Here is a 22,650-nt window from a genome sequence, read left to right on the forward strand (position 1 = left end):
TCTTCCTAAACTTTGAGATTATTGCGAACAAAATCAATTTTTTTAAAAACTAAATATAGCATGAAATATCAATGATTAAACATGTAGCGTCGAAGAAGAATCCAACGAATATAATAACAAAGACTAATTGAATTGAAACCCACATCTCTTTTCACCTTATCATTACATGTTTTTACCCATTGGTCCTGCACATCAATATAGCACCAAACAAATGGATAATTAAATATCAAGAAAACAAGCAACAGGATTACGAAGATATATTAACACCAAAGAAAACGAAACAGATCTAAGACATTACAGATCTAGAAAAGTTGAGAAGACAAAAATAAAGTTGCAAGTGAAAGAAAATGGACCTTTTATAGCTTTCAATTTATCAAAAAGCATCCTGCCGGCTTACAAAGAAAATCTGGCCGACGAAGCTAAACACGAACAAACCCAACCGGAAACCAGGCCAGAACCTTCGAGCCTTCACCCCTTCGAACAGTGACTTCCGATGATAATCATGAATGCGTTGGTGTTCTCTGTTTCGACGTTGAGCAAGGGACTGTTTTTGGGGTGATCTTGGCAGCTGCGTTTTGCCGCTTTTGATGGTTGTTTGGAGGAAGAAGAAAGTGTTTGGGGGGCTGATTTTCATGGAGTTTCAGTTTGTTTTTTAGAGTTATAGACTGTGTTTGGAGCTGATTTTGGGACTGTTTAGTGCTATTTTTTCAGCTGAATTTTGGCTTGGTTTGAGAGCTGTTTTTGCTGCATTTTTAGCAGCTTTTTCGGCTGCGTTTTGAGGCCTAATTTGAGGTGAAAATGGCTGGTCTTTTGGAGCTCTTACATGGCTATTGAGGGATCAGTTTTGGGGTGAGTTTTGGATGATTTTTATCTTTTTTTTTCATGGCTAATTTGCTGCATTTGTTTCAGCTGTAAACAATTGTGTTTTGGATGGTTTTGAGTTGGGATTTCATGGCTGGACTTTCATGGCTGATTTTTAGGAGTGAACAATGGTTCTATAGTGAAGCCAAGTGAGGTAGATGAAGTTTTGTGAAATTGTGTGGAAGAAGAAGAAAGCTTGCTACTTTTTTGGTCTAATTTTGCCCGTCCCCTCCTCTGTTTCTCTCTGTTGTGTGTTTGTGTGCAGCTGCCTAAGGTACTTACGGTTAGAAAAGGTTATAATTAGGATTTTATATGGGTATGGAGAAATAACAAGGGTCATTGGATAGAGAGAGGATAGAGATCTAGGATTAAAGAGTATGCTGGGACGGGTCACCTGACTGGGTCACAGGTCTAGCGGGTGGACTGGGTAAGTGGCATGGATCAGGTTGGTTGAATTGGGCTTGAAAGGATATGGACATCCTAAAATTGAAATAAGACAATACCAGCCCAAGAATCTTAATCTTCCTTCTAAAAATAATATAAAATCTATACTATAAAATACAAATCTAATTCTAATTAATTAAAATAAATAATATTATATTGTAAAACTATTTTTTGTATTTTTCAAGATTATCTATACTATATTAAAAGCACGAAGGCCCTTAGCAAAATGTCGTTCGCCTTTTTTACTCTTAAAAATTAAGTTTATACTGGATAAAATAGTAATTTTATTATTTTTTTAATATTTAGAAATAGTTATTTAATTCATTCCCTAAAATTTAGGACTTCAAAATCAATTAAAGATTGTGTACCAAATCCTTCCTTATTTGAGTTATGTAATACAACATATCTGTAAAAACAATTGTACGTTTCATTAACATGTAAAAATCTTTGGATGGAACATTTTCAATTCCTAAAGTCATATTAGGAAACGTATGAGCACTTTGGAATCCTTTTAGCTATAGGAGTCCTTTCTCTTAAACATTAACCAATTATATTTCTATAAATATTTTAGCCAAAAGTTTCGTTAAGTATTCATATATATATTTTAGGTTATAATCCATTACTTTCAATCCTTTTACTTAGGAGTTTTTTTAATATACGTTTGGCTAAAAGAAAGGGGGGATGATGGTGTGAATCAGAAAAAAGAAAACAAATACCAAATTATTTCTCTTAGGTAATATATATATATATATATATATATATATATATATATATATATATATATATATATATATATATATATATATATATATTTATTTATTTATTTATTTATTTATTTCTATTATCACGGCCAGAAAATAGTAAATGTCGTTCGCCTTTTACCCTTAAAAAATAACTTTTACAATGGACAAATTTGTAATTTCGGTTAGTTTTCTAATGTTTAGGACTTTGAAATCAATTAAAATTTTGCATATAAAATTTTTCCTTATTAAAATAGGTAGGAAGTACTAATATTTAGAAATTTAAAATCAATAAATATAATATTTTACCTTATGTAAATTGAACTATTTGACAATACATCCTTTGTGGAATACGTATAAAATCAAGATGAGAACGATGGCGACTTCAGTTAATTTCTAATTAAAAACTAAAAAATGGAGACATAAAATCACATACATTAAATTAAAATTATTTAATACAATAAAGTCTAATTATATTTCAATGCAGAATATTTAAATATGTATTTTAAGTATTCTTATGTAATCATATAAAGTAATTAATTCATGTTCAACTAAGCACCCAAAATAATTATTAATATCATATTTATTTATAAAAAAATATACAAGCATAAATTTATCTATATCTATACTATATTAAAAGCACGAAGCCCCTATCGAAATGTCGTTCGCCTTTTTTACCCTTTAAAAGTTAATTTCATACTAAACAAAATAGTCATCTAATTATTTTTCTAATATTTAAGACTTCAAAATCAACTAACTTTTTATTTAAGAATATCCTAATATTTATGTCTTCAAATTCAATTAAAATTTACCTTATTAATTCTTTTCCTTATTTGACCAGTTTTTATAAATATCCTTTTGGAGTTTAGTACGTGATTATTAAAGTTTTTTTTTTATTCTTAGCCTCTAAAGTATATTTGTTTTCTTGCGAATAATTGATTACCTAAAAATATGGAACATCCATCAACAATGTATGTTTGCCTTTTCCTGTTAAATTTTTAAGAGTTTTGATTTAATCTTAACTTTAAATTTTTAGAAGTCTGAACTAATATGGTATTAATTTAGAAGTAAATTACGCTACAACCATACTATGTGAATTTGCAACTACAGCTAATTTTTTAAACTTAAGTTAAACTAATGTATTTGGAACCCTTGAAATAACTATAAATTTGTCATTTTCCCTCCCCCCCCCCCCGGATAATTTTGAAAATTGACCTCAACATTATGAACTCTTGAAATTTTAAATTTGTTATTAGCAGAGTGCATTCGGAGTGAGTTTAGGATATTATTGATTTTTATTTGGTATTGGATAAACGTGCAAAGAAGAAAATTTAGACTTAAATCAATAAGAATCTAGGTAATTTTTTTTACACAAGAAGAGGTTCATTTTGCTATAATTTTGATTAACTTTGAATGAAGAAATATTTTTTTGTATAACGACATTATGAACGTAAAGGTTACAAAGAGATGCTGGATGAGATACAAAGAGATGCTGGATGAGATACAACAACATAGCATATTTATAACTATAAATACTATAGAACTAATTACAACTAAATTCATTTAGAAAATGTTGAATTCAGCTATATATTATATCAATTAGGGGTGTACAAATCGAACCGAAAAACCACACCAAACCGAAAAGTCAAACCAAATCGATTAAAACCCAATGAGGTTTGGTTTTAACTTGATTTGATATTGAGTAAAAAAAAATCCGAACCAAACACGGCATATAAATATATAATTTTTATATATACTTTTAAAACTTTATATATAATTTTCTTTAAAAAATATCTAAAAATATTTGGGATTCTCTTATGGGATGTAATATTATATAGAATATGAAGTGCTCTATTTTTATTAACTTTAAATAATGTGTTGTATGATCATTTTCTTATCAAATGTTATTGAAATGTATCAGTCTCTTTGTTTTTCCATATTCATATAACAAGATCTATTATATTCTTATATCTTTTTCAAATTTGAAGTGGTATTTCGATAATTGAAAATTAAATAGAGTATATCATTATTTAGGTATCATATTGATTTTTATATTTAATTATTAAATTCGACTAACTTTGAAAGTGTACATTAACAAAAATTTATTGTCAGACAACTAAAAATATAACTATCATGAGTTACAAAGAAAATTCTCCCATAAGAATATTTTAATAGATAATATATTTGTCAATTTGTTTTAGTTTTTATCAAATATATATTTACTTATAAAATTTAACAAAGTAAGATAGACATATTATTCATGTAATAACAAAATCCGAAAAATCCCGAAAAATCCGACAAAATCGAACCAATCCAAACCGATATAAATGGTTTGGTTTGGTTTTAATAAAAATCTAACTAACCGGTCCATGTACACCCCTAATATCAATATACTAATATTTTTTTCATCATTTAAACACATATTGTGTTTAGTTTTACCTCAATTGATATTTTTTAATAATTTATATACATTTTATATTGATTAACGTGATGCACACGTGCAACGCACATACACTAAAACTAGTATAAAAATAAAAGTAGAGAAAACTAAATAAAAATCCTAGTAAAATAGTAGGACTACAAAAACATTAATGAAACTATTTTTTGTGTTTTTAAAATTTATGTTTTGAAATTAAAATAAAAATAAACTAAAATTGTATAATAACTCAAATAAAAAATATAATTCCTTGAAAATTATAAGCACGTAATTTTTTACCTTCACAAATTTTAAAGTTAGTTTTAGTATTTTAATATTTTTAAAATAGTTACTTGAGTTATTATACAATTTTAGTTTATTTTTATTTTAATTTCAAAACATAAATTTTAAAAACACAAAAAATAGTTTCATTAATGTTTTTGTAGTCCTACTATTTTACTAGGATTTTTATTTAGTTTTCTCTACTTTTATTTTTATACTAGTTTTAGTGTATGTGCGTTGCACGTGTGCATCACGTTAATCAATATAAAATGTATATAAATTATTAAAAAATATCAATTGAGGTAAAACTAAACACAATATGTGTTTAAATGATGAAAAAAATATTAGTATATTGATATTAGGGGTGTACATGGACCGGTTAGTTAGATTTTTAATCGAACCAATCCAAACCGATATAAATGGTTTGGTTTGGTTTTAATAAAAATCTAACTAACCGGTCCATGTACACCCCTAATATCAATATACTAATATTTTTTTCATCATTTAAACACATATTGTGTTTAGTTTTACCTCAATTGATATTTTTTAATAATTTATATACATTTTATATTGATTAACGTGATGCACACGTGCAACGCACATACACTAAAACTAGTATAAAAATAAAAGTAGAGAAAACTAAATAAAAATCCTAGTAAAATAGTAGGACTACAAAAACATTAATGAAACTATTTTTTGTGTTTTTAAAATTTATGTTTTGAAATTAAAATAAAAATAAACTAAAATTGTATAATAACTCAAGTAACTATTTTAAAAATATTAAAATACTAAAACTAACTTTAAAATTTGTGAAGGTAAAAAATTACGTGCTTATAATTTTCAAGGAATTATATTTTTTATAATTGTATACACATGGATATAGGGTACACACACTGCGCGTATTCTAAAATTAGTACTATATTAAAAGTACGGAGGTTCTTATCGAAATGCCGTTCGCCTTTTTTACCCTTTAAAAATAAGTTTTATACTAGACAAAATCGTAATTAAATAATATTCCTAATTTTTAGGACTTTCAAATCAACTAAAATTTTCTTTCCTTATTTGAATGATGTAGAAGCTCCTAATATTTAGGAATACAAAATTAAGATATATTTTTTTACTTATATAAGTTATTTTCTTATTTAAATTGTTAACTATAGTTCAATTATAATTAACAATTAGGACGTAAAAAAAATCGAAACATTGTTCAATTAGGACACAACAATTGTAGTTCAATTGTTTTGGCAACGCGCGTAAAAAAAGGTGCAGTAACACATAGTTTTGGTTATAAAATACGGAAGCATTATATTGAGGTGGTATGAATTTAGACTTAGCAATCAATACTTTCTTTTTGGTCAAAGGACATAGAATTTGAAGTATACTCAAATTTTTGTCCACTTTTATTGTCTAAATATTAGAAAATTCAAATGACAATCTTTTAAAATGTAAAATTATTTTAAACGATAAAAAGATTAATCAATATTATATACAAAGAAATAAAAATAGAGAAAATAACGTATATATGTAATTTGCCGCTAAACAAGTACCTTAAAAAATAATTATAGGTAAAATAAGACAACGATCGGGCTCAAAATTAAAAAAAATTATTAATAATAATCGAGTTCGAATGCCTATATTATTATTTAGGTATGAATAGAATAAGGTTACAGTTTAGAAGTTCCGTTAAAATGAGTAAAATGTGGGTAAAGAATTTTTAATTTTTGGTCACAAATCTTGTAATAAATAATACGAAATATACATGCAATGCTCAGATAAAGTTGAATGAATATTTTACATATCAATCAACGCTACTCTTATGAATTTTTTGTACAATGAAGTAAGTAAGAAAATAAATTGAAGGAAGGACCGATATAGTAGATCTAACTCCCTTATATGATTAGTATCATTTTGGAATTTGAATTATTAATTTTTATGTTATTACGCAAATACATCTTTTGAACAATATTTATGTTATTTTTAAAAATTTGTTTTCGTTAACACGAAAAATTTATCTTAAGTTAAGACTTAAGACTAGCAGTATGAAAAAGGGAAACTGAAAACAAAAATATTTAGTTATGTAATCAGAAAATCCAAGCCATTAGAGAACTGTGTGTGTGTGTGAAAACTTGAAGCACAGAGCACATTGAAGAAGACATGCAACAATGAACAATCTCAATCCCCACCACTCCATTCCTAATTCCCAACATCCGGATCCCCAATTCCCCAACCCGAATGAAGATCCAAACCCGAATCCCCCTCCTCAACCCCAACCTCGCCGTCCTCGGGGCTTCGCCGCCACAAACACCGCCGCCGGAGCTACAAACAAGAGCAGAAAAGAGAGAGAAAAGGAGAAAGAGCGAACGAAGCTACGCGAACGTCACCGTCGAGCAATTACGAGCCGAATGCTCGCCGGACTCCGTCAGTACGGGAATTTCCCACTTCCGGTTCGTGCTGATATGAATGATGTACTCGCTGCACTTGCTCGTCAAGCCGGTTGGACCGTTGAACCTGATGGTACCACTTATAGACAATCTCCTCCTCCTCCTCCTAATAATAATGCTGCTTCCTGTTTGGTGAGTGCTCTCATTTATTTACTGAATGTCAATGTTCTTTTATAAAATTATCTAAATTGTGTTAAATTATCTGAATTGTTTGTTGTTAAACTATTCTCGAGCTCAGCTTTTGTGTTGAGTTACGTGCAAGGTCTATTATCTTACACACTTACCAGCGTGATTTTGCTATGAAGATTGAAATCTTAACTAATGTTTTTGCCAAAGTTTGAGACTTAATTTTTTACGTTTGATAATATTTAGTGTTTATGTACCTCTATTCATTTCATAGTATAGAGGGTATTCCACTTAAGCCATTAAACAATGCCGTTTTACCTTTTCAATGAGATAGAGAATCACGTTGACCCGGGAAGTGTAGCTTAGCAGTCATTAAAATGTTTGAAAACCACTGGGGATGAGGGTTCAAATTCCAGCAGAATAAAAAACACATTAGGTTATTTCTTCGTGAGCCTTGGCAGATAGAATTACCCGATACCTATGTTTTTGGAGGTAGCAGTACTTGGGGGAATAATCGAGGTGCACACAACCTGACCCAGACACTACCTTTTTGATATTTGTTTTTGGATTATAACATCTTTTTTTTTAAAGGGGGAAAATTGTGCAATAGTATTGACTAAAAATTGATATTCATACTTTGCTTGCACTGCATCTGTTGCTGCAAAGATAGCATCTATTCTCATTGGGATGCGATATCTTCTTGATATTCTGTTTAAACTTGTCGACAAATATGATGTGTTAATTTTCGTTAGTTCTGAATAAATTGCACAGGGGCCTTATGAGGTGATGTCTGTTGAGAGTCCGGTTTCTGGTAGTTCTTTGAGAAATTGTTCAACCAGAGCATCCATGGACTGTCAGCCATCAGTGCCAAGGATCAATGAGAGTTTATCGCCAGCATCTTTTGATTCTATTGTAGTCACAGAAAGTGACACGAAGGCTGATAAATTTACAAGTAACAGTACAATGAATTCTACAGAATGCTTAGAGGCAGGCCAGGTAAATTCCAAGTTCTTGTAAGCTGAGGATACTGTATGTTAAGGATAATCTTCAATGTTGCTTTGGGGTTTATTACTTATCTTGATGTATTACACCGTCCTAACCATTTTCATTAGAGTGCCGTATGCCACTCTTAAGAAAAAACTAATTGGTTGTTTTGGCATATATGAGAACTTAGGAAGATTGAAGATACAGCATCCTCCATCCCCTTATTTGATAAGTTCCAACTCAGAAGGGGAAAAGGAGACTCTGCTACTAAATTTGAGTTATTTAATATTAGGTTTATCTTCTTTTTTGCATTTTGGACTATTTTAGTCGCTTTTTAATCTCTCTCTCTCTCTCTCTCTCTCTCTCTCTCTCTCTCTCTCTCTCTCTCTCTCTCTCTCTCTCTCTCTCTCTCTCTCTCTCTCTGAGTGATATTGAACTACTTAAACATCATGCAAGAACCCGTGAAATTGATCGAGTAGGTCATCTGTACCTCGTGCTTTGTTTTACATTTTTTGGGTAGATTAAAGATATAAATAATGTCAGGGGTCGATGCAGCTTCAAGGTACCAGGTTCATCTGAGCCCAATACTTCCGATGCGGAGTATAAATAAATGTGTAAAAATCCATTATAAATAAATGTGTAAAAATCCACTAAAATTACAAAAGATAGTATATATGAATGCATAACTTTAAAATATAATGGGTTCAATGCTAAAAACCTAAAAAGTTACCATAAAAGATTAAATCCTCGATCCGCATTGGTATAAAGTTATAAATTTCTTGTCCTGGTTGTTGTCATGTCCCCTAATTCTCAAAAGTTTTTGTGTCTCTGCATCTTTTGTTCATGCTATTTAAGCTGCGTCAATGTGAGATGGCATATTTGATGTACTAATTGCTTCTTCCACTTCGGACCATTGAGAGAGTGGTTTATCTTTTCTCCTACATGGGAAGATGTTAATGCTGACTTTCTTCTTTCAAAATCTCACAGTGATGTTGGAAGTTTATTTTATGATCAACTCTTCAAGCTTCGAAGATCCTAGTACTATGAGTTTATCTTAGTACCGAAGAGCAGACTTAACCATTCTTAATTCAACATAGTTGCTCGTACAGTTTGTAAGCTATTTTTAATTAATGGTCGGGCTACATTAGTTCTCCAAATAGTAGCAAATGACAGACTCAGCTGTTCTTGATTCGGCATGGTTGCTTGTATAGTTTGTAAGCTAGTTTTTATTTGAGGTTGGGCTACATTAGTTCTCCCATTGGATGATTAATGGAAAAGGAAAACTAACAAGTTACTTGTTGCAGCTCATGCAAGAACTTCACTCTGGGGAGCATGGAATTGGTTTATCAGGAACTCAATACGTCCCTGTTTTTGTTATGCTCTCTGTAAGCAGCTTTCTCCTTAAAATATTTTTATTCTTCATACATGTATAAGGTGGACGCGCCAAGTTTCAAGATTACTTCTCTCATTTGTTAATGCCTTTCCATGTTCAACATTCGAAAGAAAGCACAAACTGATTATTTATCATCTAGTTGCCACTATGCAGCATCATGTGTTCACATATTCGACTTTCTAATTATCCATCTAAGTCATGGCTTTGTTTTTGGCAGAGTGGTCTAATCAACAATTTCTGCCAGTTGATGGATCCTGATAGTGTTAAACAGGAGCTGCAGCAGCTTAAGTCTTTAAAAATCGATGGAGTTGTGGTAAATTGCTGGTGGGGCATCGTTGAAAGCTGGGTACCTCAGAAATACGAGTGGTCTGGCTACAGGGAATTGTTCAACATAATCCAACATTTCAAATTGAAATTGCAGGTATAAGAACACTCATACACATATTATACTCATATTGATGCCTCGGTACCCCTAACAAGTTTTAAACGAGTCATCTTTTTGTGGGAACCCTGGTGTTTCCTGCTCTTTTCATTGCTGTGTGTTCCAAACCATCCATTCTTAAGATGCATCATTACATCTACACTCTGGAATGTCATTTGCTCCATTCCTTGAGGGGAATTGGTAAATGTTCGCATTTTATGTTCACATCAAGACATTTCTGGAGCTCTAGCTTATCTACACATATTTATGGATTTTCCAATAATAGAGTATTTTATGGAGTTTTGTTTTTTAATCCACAAAGGTTGTTATGGCATTTCATGAAAATGGAGGAAGTGATACCAGTGGCATGTTCATATCCCTTCCTCAGTGGGTTCTGGAGATAGGAAAAGACAATCAGGATATATTCTTTACTGATCGTCAAGGCAGAAGGAACACTGAATGCCTATCCTGGGGCATTGACAAAGAACGAGTATTAAGAGGTAGAACTGCCATCGAGGTATTAAGTTTTCCTTTATTTTTTCAAGAGAGAAAAGCTAACATTCCCTGATTCTTGGGAAGGGAATATCTCTCTAGTAGATGTTACCCAATCATGTAAATCCTATTGTCAACTGAATAATGAATAATTTGTATTTTCCAAGGAACTTTCCACAAGACTAGTTTTAGAAGTGAAAGATAATGTGGCTTTCGTAATAGCTGTCTGATTGATATATCATTTCCTACATAAAGAGTGTTTTCTCCACATGATTGACTCCGTTGAAGATGAGACGAAATTAAAGCAAAAACTAAAAAGAAAAAAGTACAGCAATCTTCTACATTGTGACTAAACCTTGGTTTTTCGATCACTAGTTTAAAATCCAATTTTGCAGGTTTACTTTGACATGATGAGAAGCTTCCGAACTGAATTTGATGACTTGTTCGCTGATGGTCTAATTTCTGCCGTTGAAATTGGACTTGGAGCGTCTGGGGAGCTAAAGTACCCTTCTTTTTCTGAAAGGATGGGGTGGAGGTATCCTGGTATTGGTGAGTTTCAGGTACTTGTTATAGGAAGGTTGTGATGTATAAGTTGTTAAGTGATTTGGTCATATTGCTTAGTCTTCACTGACTATAACTCTAGAAAAAGATCGGATCTTGTTCCCTGGGTCTGTTTGATAAACCTGGTGTGCCTGAAAATGCTGGAGTCTGAGTCTGACACTGATTGGTTCTTCGTTAACCCAAGTCAATCATTTTAATGTAGTTAAATTGTCAAACTTATAAAGTTTCTTAAAACAGATTAATAGCTTTTCTTTTGAACTGGATAACTACTATATTTACATCCTGAATATGCATTTAAAACCCTTTAGAAGATTAGTGGGAACTCTTATAACTAGATTTATCAGTTTGTTCAATAAAGGATTTTTTTGTTTGATTTGGTTAATTTATTTCAGCTTCTAATTTAATATCTCTGCAATGGTTGAACCTGTGAGACATGCCACAGAATTCTGTGTCCTGGACAGCCTTAATTCTCCCATTATCTCCGTGATCAATACACTAATGCTTCTTGCTTTCTTAGTGAAATTCCATTATGCAGTCTGATAGATCCTCTAATTGGCTTCTATTCTTTTACTGTTTCAGTGCTACGATAAATATTCTCTGCAGAATCTGCGAAAAGCTGCAACATCAAGGGGACACTCTTTCTGGGCGAAGGGACCTGATAACGCTGGTTATTACAATTCCAAGCCACATGAAACTGGATTCTTCTGTGAACGAGGTGATTATGATAGCTACTATGGGCGATTTTTCCTCCATTGGTATAGGCAGGTCTTAATAGATCATGCTGATAATGTTCTCTCCCTGGCAACTCTTGCTTTTGAGGGAGTGCAGATTGTTGTGAAGGTACGTATATGGGCTAGTTCAGCTCATCATACTTTTTTGACCTCGTTCTGCTTATTTCCTATATTTGGGCTTTTGTTCTTTGTCACAAATGGCATACATACATTTTCAATTATTCAAATGGTATTTGTTTATGCTCTTTTCATCCCAAATCAATAGTCTTTAAAAGGTCAGCGCGGTGCACTAAGCGCTCCCGTTATGCATGGTGTCTGGGCAAAGGCCAGAATTATTTGACCAGTTTTTGAAATGCGATCTCTACTTCAGATAATATTATGTTTTTTAATAAAAGAAGTTAGAGATTTGAAAGCTGCCCAGGAGTACTAAAAGTTGCAAAAAAAATTTAGTTCAAAAATTTGAAAGTTTTTGGTCAAATATAATTTTGTTTTGCACTCATGAAGCGGAATTAATAATCCTTTTTGAGTTTCTTCTGATAAGTGAAATTGAGCTTAGCTGGTGCACATTGACACTAGTATCTTAGGTAAATGACACAAAGTAGTAAATTTTGTATAAAACATTTACAATATGTTGAATGAAGAACTTGAATTCATACAAGTGTATCTTTTCCTGGTAAATGAGTGTTTCCTTTTCTGCAGATTCCAGCAATTTATTGGTGGTACAGAACGAGCAGCCATGCGGCAGAGGTCACAGCTGGATATTACAACCCCACGAACCAGGACGGCTATTCTCCAGTGTTTGAAGTTCTCAAAAAGCACTCCGTGACAGTAAAGTTTATCTGCTCAGGATTTCAGGTTCCAGAAACTGATGATCCGTTGGCAGATCCAGATGGTTTGAGTTGGCAGGTTATTGACTTCTAACATCCATTTGAGTACTCTCTTAAGGGCAATAAAAGAATTCAATTCGAAGATGAAAGTCATTTCGACCTCCACATGCACCCGTGCAAACCTTGGGACATATATCTTTCCGATAGCACGAGTTTGTTTTTTCTTTTCCTACCTCTTGAACGCCTTTCCATTTCTGCAGATACTGAATTCAGCATGGGATAAGGCGCTTCCTGTTGCTGGTCAGAACGCATTTCCATGCTATGATAGAGAAGGATTAATGAAGCTGGTTGAGACTGCAAAGCCTAGAAATGATCCTGATCATCACCTTTTCACCTTTTTGGCATTTCAACAACCATTGCCTTTGGTTCAGAGTGCAATATGCATCTCAGAACTGGACTACTTTATCAAATCCATGCATGGTATAGTTTTCTGATTGTCAATATTATTACCTTATCTTTTTGGTCTGCCAAATATACTACATCTAATTCAAGTAGTTCTGAAGAATATGAACTTCGTCGTTTTGATTTTCAGAAGTAACGAACACAAAGTTTTGATGTGTAAACCGGAATAATATATTCACTTACATTTCTTAACCATACTTGACCAGAAAAGAGGTTAAACCTCTTGGTTACATGCCATTGTGGGTAGCTTAAAGGAAAGAGTGATCAATCTCACCAAATACGTTCATCTGCATAATGTTCGAGTTCTTTGAGATGTAGTAGATCCCTATAACTCTGACTAACTTCTATGCATTCTTGTTTCTATTTTCAGGAGAAATCATCAACAATGTGGAATCTTAAGTTGGTATATATAGAATCTTTATTGAAGTGAAGAGGATCTTTTATCAACTTCATGACTTCCATTCTCTGTACTATCCAAATTTATTTGGTCTGTTCATGTAACTGTAAATGGAATTCAGCTAATTTTTTATTTTAAAATTACACTTTCTTTGGTAAGTACAATTCTATTCGCATCACGAGTCACCATTTCTATTATGGTTAGTTGTAAGTTGAAGAGGAACAAGTAGTTCTCTTCTTTTTTTCTTTTTCCGGTTGAAACGGTAGAATCATGCTTGGCTTAAATGACCATGTTACATCAAAAGTGAAGTGTGTTTGTTATGCTCTAATGGAAAATATTCTTGGGAAAAATGCTTTTTAGAAAATAAGCCATTTTGTGGCGTTTCGATTAAAATTTATTATAACAACTATCTTCAACATGCGTGGACCTGGAAGAGTGGCTCCCGTCCCTAAACAAAGCACCAGTCAGCTTTATTTTGACGAGGAAGGTCCGAATTTTCTCTATTGCGAATACCGTAGGAAAAAATCAATTTCAGGAGACAACCACAAGGGATGGAACACAGCCTAGTTTTATACAATGGTGTACAGTACAAGTACTTTCTATAGGAAAAAGGATAGACAAGTACTAGGAGAGTAACCCTTCGGGTTGCCCAGTTAGTTTGGAGGGCGGTCATTCATACGGATGACAATCCTGGGATCAATTCCCCCCTCAATGCCTTTCGGGTTGAGCCTGTCGCACAGGGCTTGCCTAGTGCGGCTTGCAGTGCGATTTACCACAAAGTGCTCACCCGAAGGGCGGCTGCGAATTTCCCCTCTTACTAAAAACAAGTACTAGGAGAGTTACTCTTCCAGTAGATTATGTTATAATTTAATGACAAGAATTACTTTCATTTAATGATTAGAATTACTTTTACAATTACACTTCCAATGTGGGACTGTTGTTGATAAACTCTCTTTATTAATTTCACTTCAATATTACAAAGTACAAACTATTCAACATCATAAAGCAAGATATATTGTACATACACTCCATAATTCTGATTTAGTCTCTCTCAAAACATGTATTGAGGTGGAAAGGGAGAAAAAAACCTTAAATCTTTGAAATTATGTTGACACCTTCCACATCTTTGAAAGTCATGTTGTAGACAGCCTCTTGAAATTTTTCCATGGCCAGTGGAGGCAAACTTATAGCAATGAGAATACCTTTTTCTCCCTTGTCATTTTTAACAGGCACACAAAAACTAATGAAAGATATAGCTTTTGGAACCCCTCCAAAAATAGGCTTTCCCCATCCAAAATCAACTTCATCAAATCTAACAGATCTATTATCTGAGACAATAAAATTCCAAGATTTTGACAACTCTGGTCTCCCTTTAATCACCATAAGATCTGCCACTGATCTAATGTACTCTTCATTCATATGATCTTTAACTTTCTTAACCAATTCAACTGCATATGATAATGAACTTGAACATAACAATCCTACTTTTGATACAATGGCTGGAGCGACGAATGCATTACCATAATATCCACGTGGTAGTTCAAATTTTAGTGATTTTCCACGTACATTAACAATATATGTCAAACGAACAATCTCTTCAGGGCGCAGGCCCAGAGCAATTGTACGATATTTCCATAAAAATGCCACTAATAACTCGAATTTTGTGCTTTCACTATGGTTTGGAAAAACTTGATTTTTAATGGCTTCCATCTCTTTATTTCCAAAGAAAAATGATTTTTGGACCAACTTGTCTTCTAAAAATTTCCATGCATTTTTTGATTCAATTTGCTCATCATACTCAGGGTGAGTACATGTAATGCATGGTAGTGATCTTGCATTTAGGAGTTCTCTTTCCCATACAGGTAATATTGTAGGTGTAGAAGCTCCTTGAATTAATTCACTTAATGCATTTAGAAATTTTTTTAAGCCATAGGCATCCATCATAGTGTGATTAAGTCTGATTCCAACAGCAAATCCGCCACAGCTAAAACGGGTAACCTACATGTAAAAGGTAATATAAGTTTAATAATTTAACTTCGGCTAGTGTAAAAGAATTGTTATATTATCAGGTATGTTGGAAATAGTAAAGTTAAATATTTAAGTGTCTTGGTTTATATGCCTTTTTAGTTAGATAATAGATACATGATCTTTTGGATTATTCTAGTTGTCTTTTGTGTTTTTCAAAGTGGCTAACTTCAGATGTTTGTGAAACCATTTACTAGTATTGAATCCATACCAAAAGAATTTCTTAACACCTATAAACACCCCATTTTGTTATCTTGTATTGCTAAGACTGGAGCTTTCCTATGATCTAAGTGTGCTCTTAAGTTTATTTCCTTATTCATCTTCTTTGTGCCTTACGATATTATTAAGGATTCACGAATATAAGGTCAACTAAAAGATAACTATAGGTAATCGTTTATAAACAGTAGGATCAGAAACCTAAAAATAAAAAAAGTTGCATCTCTTGTAAATTTTTTTACACTATCAGTATATCAACGTTAAGTGGCATAACATATAAATACCTCTTCAACATGTCTCGAATTTCAACCCCTATATAATGGAATTTTTGAAAGAAAAAAAAAACATAAAGGAGATTATTGATTGTTTACCTGAATTAACAAAAGAGGACAACCAATGATTCCATCCGAACCAGGAACATTGTGAATCACTAAATCCAAGTATGTACATGGTGGTTTAATTGAGTTTCCTAACTTGTCAAGCTCTATATTAGCATCAGCTTCAACAAACAAGATTCCTTCACCATTGCAATTTACCAAAAGCTTCTTATTTGGCCCTTCAAAAATCCTACCAGCTAATGGATAGTAAAATACTAGGGTTTTTGACAGTCCATTTTTGATTAATTTTGCAGGATCTTTCCCTTCCATTGAAGAATTATATTTGTAAAACATTATTGTGGGCATTTGGAAATGAGTACTTCCTTGATCATCTATATCAGATAGATGTTTTGTCTCACGAGGTGTTACTTTTGCTGGAACTACTAATTTTGGCTTGTGATGTGTTATTGAAAATGCCATAGTGTGTGTCAAACGTGTCGTTCGATAAAGGAATGAGTATCACATAAGTATGGATTTTGAAATATAAATCTTAATTAATAGGAGTGTGTACTTTTGGTAAGCATTTGAGTTAGATTTATAGTGCCATTTAGCAACAAGAAACGAGTATGTTGGATCCCATATTGGTGGGACGAGGGTTTCGTAGTATTTTTATATGATCTTGGGCAATCCTCACTTCATGCGTTAGATTTCGGGGTTTAGTTAGGTCCGAGGTCCATTCTTATTATGGTATCAGAGTTAGGTTCATCCCACTTTATTGTTACCGATGTTGGGTCCCCATTTATGTTGTCCATGCTCCAAAGCAGGCTTGGACATGAGGGGGAGTATTGAGTCCCACATCGGTGGGATGAGGGTTTCGTGGTCTCTTTATATGGTCTTGGGCAACCTCATTTCATGAGCTAGTTTTGAGATTGAGTTAGGGTCGATGTCCATTTGTGTCCTACATGACGATTATTGGCCAGAAAAATATCGAAGTAATCTCATAGATGGTCATTCAACTCTACTTCATTGCACTAAAATCACTAAACTTATTTATTATCAACAAGTCACCCAACTTTGTTAAAGTATCATCCAAAGTCACTACACAATTTTTAATAATCAAAAAGTCGTTCAACTTTGCATAAGTATTATAAAAATTTAGGTTAATTTGGGACACCTATTCTTAAGTGGTCCAGGACCAGCATTACGTACATGCATGGCTTTAGAAACACATTATTATTCTAATTAACGTAATTTAATTTGCATTCAATGAACTTAGCCCCAGTCAAATGATAGTGACCTGCTCCCATTCAATTTGCATGTTATAGTAAGTAAATTTTAGAAGATTGGACATTGATCCGTGCACGAAATATATTTTCAACAATCTATTCCTCGCTTCAAGTTTAGAAAAACGTATAATTTATCTGTAACAAGTTTCTACAATACTATAATACTCATGTAAGTTTATCTATAACATTCAATTTGCATGTAATAATAACTAGATTTTAAAAGATTGGACAATGATCCTTGTTGAAAGAATTTATTGGTCATTTCAAGTTTTGCAAAATGTATAATTTATCTATAACAAGTGTATGACTCTATAATACAATAATACTCCTGAGTTTATCGATAAATTCAATTTGCATGTAATTATAATGACTAGATTTTAAAACACTGGACAATGATCCTTGTTGAAAGAATCTATTGATCATTTCAAGTTTTACTAAATGTACAATTTATCTATAAACAATTATGACTCTATAATACAACTAAGCTCCTGTGAGTTTATCTACTAACATTCATTCAACTTGCATGTTAAAATGACTAGATTTTAAGAGATTGGACAATGATCCTTGTTGCAAGAATCTACTCGTCACTTCTAGTTTTGCAAAATGTACAATTTACTTATATATAATATATACGTGCGACATAATTAATAGTATTCCCTCTATTCCAATTTATATGGCATCACGATTTTTTTACATATCTTTTAAATATTTTAAATTGTTAATTATTATGATTTATATCCCATCCGTCTCAATTTATGTAACACTCATTCCTTTTAGTCAATCAAAAAAAGAATGTCATCTTTCTTTATTTAAAAACAGTTTTCAAAAATATTCATTTCTTAAACTTCATGCCGATCAAGTCAAAACCGCCACATAAATTGAAACAAAGGAAATAATACTTTCTATATAATTTTTAAATATATAAAATTTATTACAAAAAACTTAAAGATTCTATGTCAATTAGTCTGGCAAAAACTAAATGACGACGAGTACATTCGATTCAGAAGCTTCAGTTCCTCCAAGTAATAACTTCACTTTTCTACACGGCTCTCTTTGATATTTTAATGCAGAAGATTCAATTAAATTATTACCGGAGTCTCCTTCTTTGAAAAGTTACCTTATGTAAATAAGGTAAAACATTTTTTTTTAGATTATATGCAAGTTGTTGGATCTCCTTGACATAAAAAAAAAAAAATCAGAATGTAATGATAAAGGGAGTTCAAAAGTTACTTTAGGCCATAGATTCAAATCGAGTTATAATATCCTAGCATTTTTTTGAATCTCTTTATATAAACTCTTGGCTTCATCACTGATTACCAGATGCTCACAAGAAGAGATCGGATTCGGGCATACATGGGCCAACTCCAACTATATTTTCACGCCCCGAACCTGGGCCTGGACGTAACACGGCACCCGGTGCCTGACTACATGCGACCGAGCGAACCAACTGCTGACTGAATCAACATGTGGTATCATAACATATTGAATGCGGAAGATAAGCTAATACATGCTGATATACTGAAAGCCTGAATGATATAAATCAGGTGCGGAAACACTAATATAATTCTGAAACATATTTGTAGCAAATATTGCTTAACATGAAAAGCCTGCAACTTTATCTAACTGTTACTCTAGTCTATGAAGCCTCTAATGAAATACTGAAAACGCTGACTGTCTGTAAATACATAAAGACTGTAACGTAGTGGTAATGCCCCGAAAGAACTGGGGTTCTCCAAATAGCTGGTACGAGGATCCTAGCGCTATGAATCGTCAAACCTGTAAATCATTACCTGCATCGTAAGATGCAAGCCTCAGGAAAATGGGGCGTCAGTACATTTAAATTACACTTGTATGTAAAGAAACTGAAATAAAGAAATATAAATGGTGAAACTGATACTGAGTTGATAATTGAGAATTTATAGGTTCGGAAAGAAATAAAGGTTATTGAGAGCTTCCCTTTCTAGAGCAAGTTTTTGTGTTTTAGGGTGTGGGGGACGAAGTAGGGCTTTAAAAATGATCCTCCGGGTGAGCTCCCATGCACCTGAAGGCCCATCCGCGCACCTGGACGGGCAGCAAGGCAGTAGCATTGCCACAAGTGTGCAGCCGTGCACGAGACCATCTGGGCGCGCACCTGGGCACGCATACTGTGCATTGTCCAGTAAAACGAACATTACTTTTTGCACAGGTATCCTTTCAGACTCCAAAATATATCATTGGAAATATATTTCAAAGGGCTACAACTTTAGTATTTTGTCGTTTCCCAAATTCACTACCGATTTGCACGAAATCCTGATGGAAGTCTGACCTTTCATAAACTTAGTCGATTTCATCGGATCTTATGCACCTCACTCTCCGCCTTGATTCCAAAACAACTATTTTCACCCATACTCATCCCGATAGGACTTTACATGTTTAAAATATCATATTAATACTCATTTAGCATGTTCACACCTAGTCCAAATTTACGAAGTGTTACATTATCTCCCTCTTAGGATTATTCGTCCTCGAATGATTGTCCTGACTGTAACTTCGGCTAACTTTGGACCTCAAACGGGTCTGGTGGAAATATGTGAACACTGAACTTTCATGAACACTTGCATACTAAACTCAACGAATACCTGATTACCGAACTGATGAGATACTGAATTGAATGATTACTGAATACTGAACTGATTGAATACTGAAAGACATGGAGATTATAATATAAGGTCTGAATGAAAAGGTTAGTTACCTTCAACATTTCTCCAAAACACCCGCCAACTATCATAGCATAACACAAGCCTCACAGGGCATCATAAAGTGCATAACATAAAATATATACGTGAATACTGGTCTGCCATGGATACGTGAATACTGAATTAACATGGATATATGAATATTGAACTGGCACGAATATTTGAGTATTGAACTGACATCAATATTTGAGTACTAAGCTGGCATGAATATCTGGGTATTGGACTGACATGAGTATTTGAGTATTGAAAACTTGAATGTCATAACATGACATGTGAAGTACTGGGTGTACAACCGCTAATTCTGGTGGCAACTCCAACTCATAAGCTATTTATCCGATCTTTTGCGGGATTCTATATGGCCCAATATAGCGGGAACTAAGCTTCCCCTTCTTCCCAAATCTCATAACGCCTTTCATAGGCGAAACTTTCAAAAACACCCAATCATCAACTTGGAACTCTAAGTCTCTACGCTGCACGTCCCAATAGGACTTTTGATGGCTCTGAGCCGTCTTCAAATGCTCTTGAATCAACTTGACTTTCTCCATAGCCTGTTAGACTAAATATGGTCCCAACAACTCCGCTTCACCAATGTCGACCAACTGATTGGCGACCTACATCTTTGCCTATACAAAGTCTCGCACGATGCCATCTTGATACTAGATTAGTAGCAGTTATTATAAGCAAACTCAATGAGAGGTTTGTGATCATCCCAATTGGAGCATGCTTTCAAAATGAGCGATGCAATCATGTTATAAAATCTATATTTACCATCTCCACTCATGAATATGTGTAAACTGTGGTAAAATACCGGGCTTTCTACTACTCGACTTTCACTTGCTGACAATTTGGACACTTGGCCACAAAGTCCGCGACGTTCTTTTTCATGTTGTTCAACCAATAAATCTCCTTGAGCATGATACACATTTGGGGAACCTGGATGGATAGAATACCTGAAATTTTGGGCTTCAGACATAATCCGCTCTTTGAGCCCATCTATGTCTAAAACGCTAGTCTGCCTTGGTACCTCAAGGTACCATCATCTCCCCCTTGTTCAAAAGTCATCGTCTTATGCTTGTAACTCCCCTCTTTCAGCTGCAACAAGTAGGGATCATCAGACTATTTCTCTTTCACTTTGGCTACTAAGGAGGAACAAGTCCTGTTCTGGACAACAACTTTACCATCTTCAGAGTCCGAAAGTAGAACTCCTTGCTTGGCTACGTGGTAAACTTCTTTCACCACAGTTCTCTTGTCTGCATAAACCGTGAGCTATACTTCCCATACTTGATTATATTTTTAAGGTACTTCCTGAAAATACTTATAAAATTATTGTGAGCTAAATCTTTGACTAGTACTCCGAAGATTAAAATCTCGTGCAATGGCATATGGAATTACCCTCGTGATACATAACTGAGCATGATTTTATAGTTTTTATATCACATGCTAACCATGCGGGTTTCAAATCTCCATTTGGACTTGCTAACAATTTTCACCTCTCCCCCTTAGAACAAAGGTTAAGGTCTTGTACTTGCGGATCCTTCTCTTATGTTGGGATCCAAACAACTTTCCTTATCTTTCGAAATTCTTTGCATTTTACGTCAATGACGACTCATCTTCCGACTTGCTTCTGATCAATCTTTCTTACTAGGAAAAACTAAATTACTTATATAAATGGAAGGCTAATATATTCACAACTATCAAACACAATCTTGATGATTTAACTCTTCTCACTCTATCAATCTTGGGTAAACCTCTTTTCGATAACTCTTGAAGGCTATTCTTTTGTAGTTTGCACTCTTACTGCTAGCTGATTTTTCTTTCTTCCATTGTCACTGTACTTCGAGTTTAACTTAAAATCTTTGGGTTCTAACACACGATCGATATTTCAAACTGTCATCTACGTCACTAGAGTTAACCGGGCTAAGTGAATGAAATCTTACCTCTTCTAGCTCTGTTGAAATTGCTAATTCACTGTATCTACTCAAAACTTACTTACTATTCTTTTACTAACCACCTGCTAGCATCATGTTTTCTTATTCTACTTTGAATAACTAACGTGAAGCATAGGTTATTTCTAACTTCCCTCACCATCCGACCATATTCTACGGTCACATACTATCCTTTTTAACTGTGTACATGGATCACACTTAGGGAAAGTTCATTTGTCTTAAACAAAATTGGAATATCTAACCCCAAACTTTTAATATACTTCAAAATCATATCGGACGATAAACATTTAGGGTAAACACTTAGTCACATAACCTAAGGGAGAACTGTCATATCTTTTATCTCACAATAATAGTTGTTTCTTATAGTAACTTACTAACGTGGTACTTCTAGTTCTGATTTGAATAATCTAAACAACTTAAAATCATTCTTGGCTGTTAAAATCACTATTGGCTGTTTTTGGTTCTCATTTCATACATCATATCTTCTAGTTATATGCCTGAGTTGTACGAAAATATATCTTTGGTTATAACAAATATTTCTAACTCC

The 22,650-nt window shown here is 33.3% G+C and overlaps 2 protein-coding genes across 2 annotated transcripts; one reads left to right on the plus strand and one right to left on the minus strand.

Annotated features, from left to right (window-relative positions):
- Positions 1 to 6,788: 6,788 nt before the first annotated feature.
- On the plus strand, positions 6,789 to 13,742 carry LOC107795612 (beta-amylase 8). Its single transcript, XM_016618275.2, has 10 exons — positions 6,789 to 7,316; positions 8,082 to 8,306; positions 9,599 to 9,679; positions 9,905 to 10,108; positions 10,431 to 10,625; positions 10,996 to 11,160; positions 11,741 to 12,001; positions 12,592 to 12,798; positions 12,980 to 13,199; positions 13,552 to 13,742. Exons 1-10 carry the CDS (start codon positions 6,906 to 6,908, stop codon positions 13,578 to 13,580), a joined length of 1,998 nt encoding a protein of 665 aa, XP_016473761.1. The 5' UTR covers positions 6,789 to 6,905; the 3' UTR covers positions 13,581 to 13,742.
- Positions 13,743 to 14,515: 773 nt separating this feature from the next.
- On the minus strand, positions 14,516 to 16,706 carry LOC107795614 (methanol O-anthraniloyltransferase-like). The gene is made up of 2 exons (XM_016618277.2): positions 16,191 to 16,706; positions 14,516 to 15,576 (listed from the first exon to the last, which is right to left on the minus strand). The coding sequence occupies exons 1-2, from the start codon at positions 16,614 to 16,616 to the stop codon at positions 14,668 to 14,670; spliced, it is 1,335 nt and encodes a 444-aa protein (XP_016473763.1). The 5' UTR covers positions 16,617 to 16,706; the 3' UTR covers positions 14,516 to 14,667.
- Positions 16,707 to 22,650: the final 5,944 nt, after the last annotated feature.

Source organism: Nicotiana tabacum, chromosome 15 (genome assembly GCF_000715075.1).
Source record: "Nicotiana tabacum cultivar K326 chromosome 15, ASM71507v2, whole genome shotgun sequence".
Lineage (NCBI taxonomy): Eukaryota > Viridiplantae > Streptophyta > Magnoliopsida > Solanales > Solanaceae > Nicotiana > Nicotiana tabacum.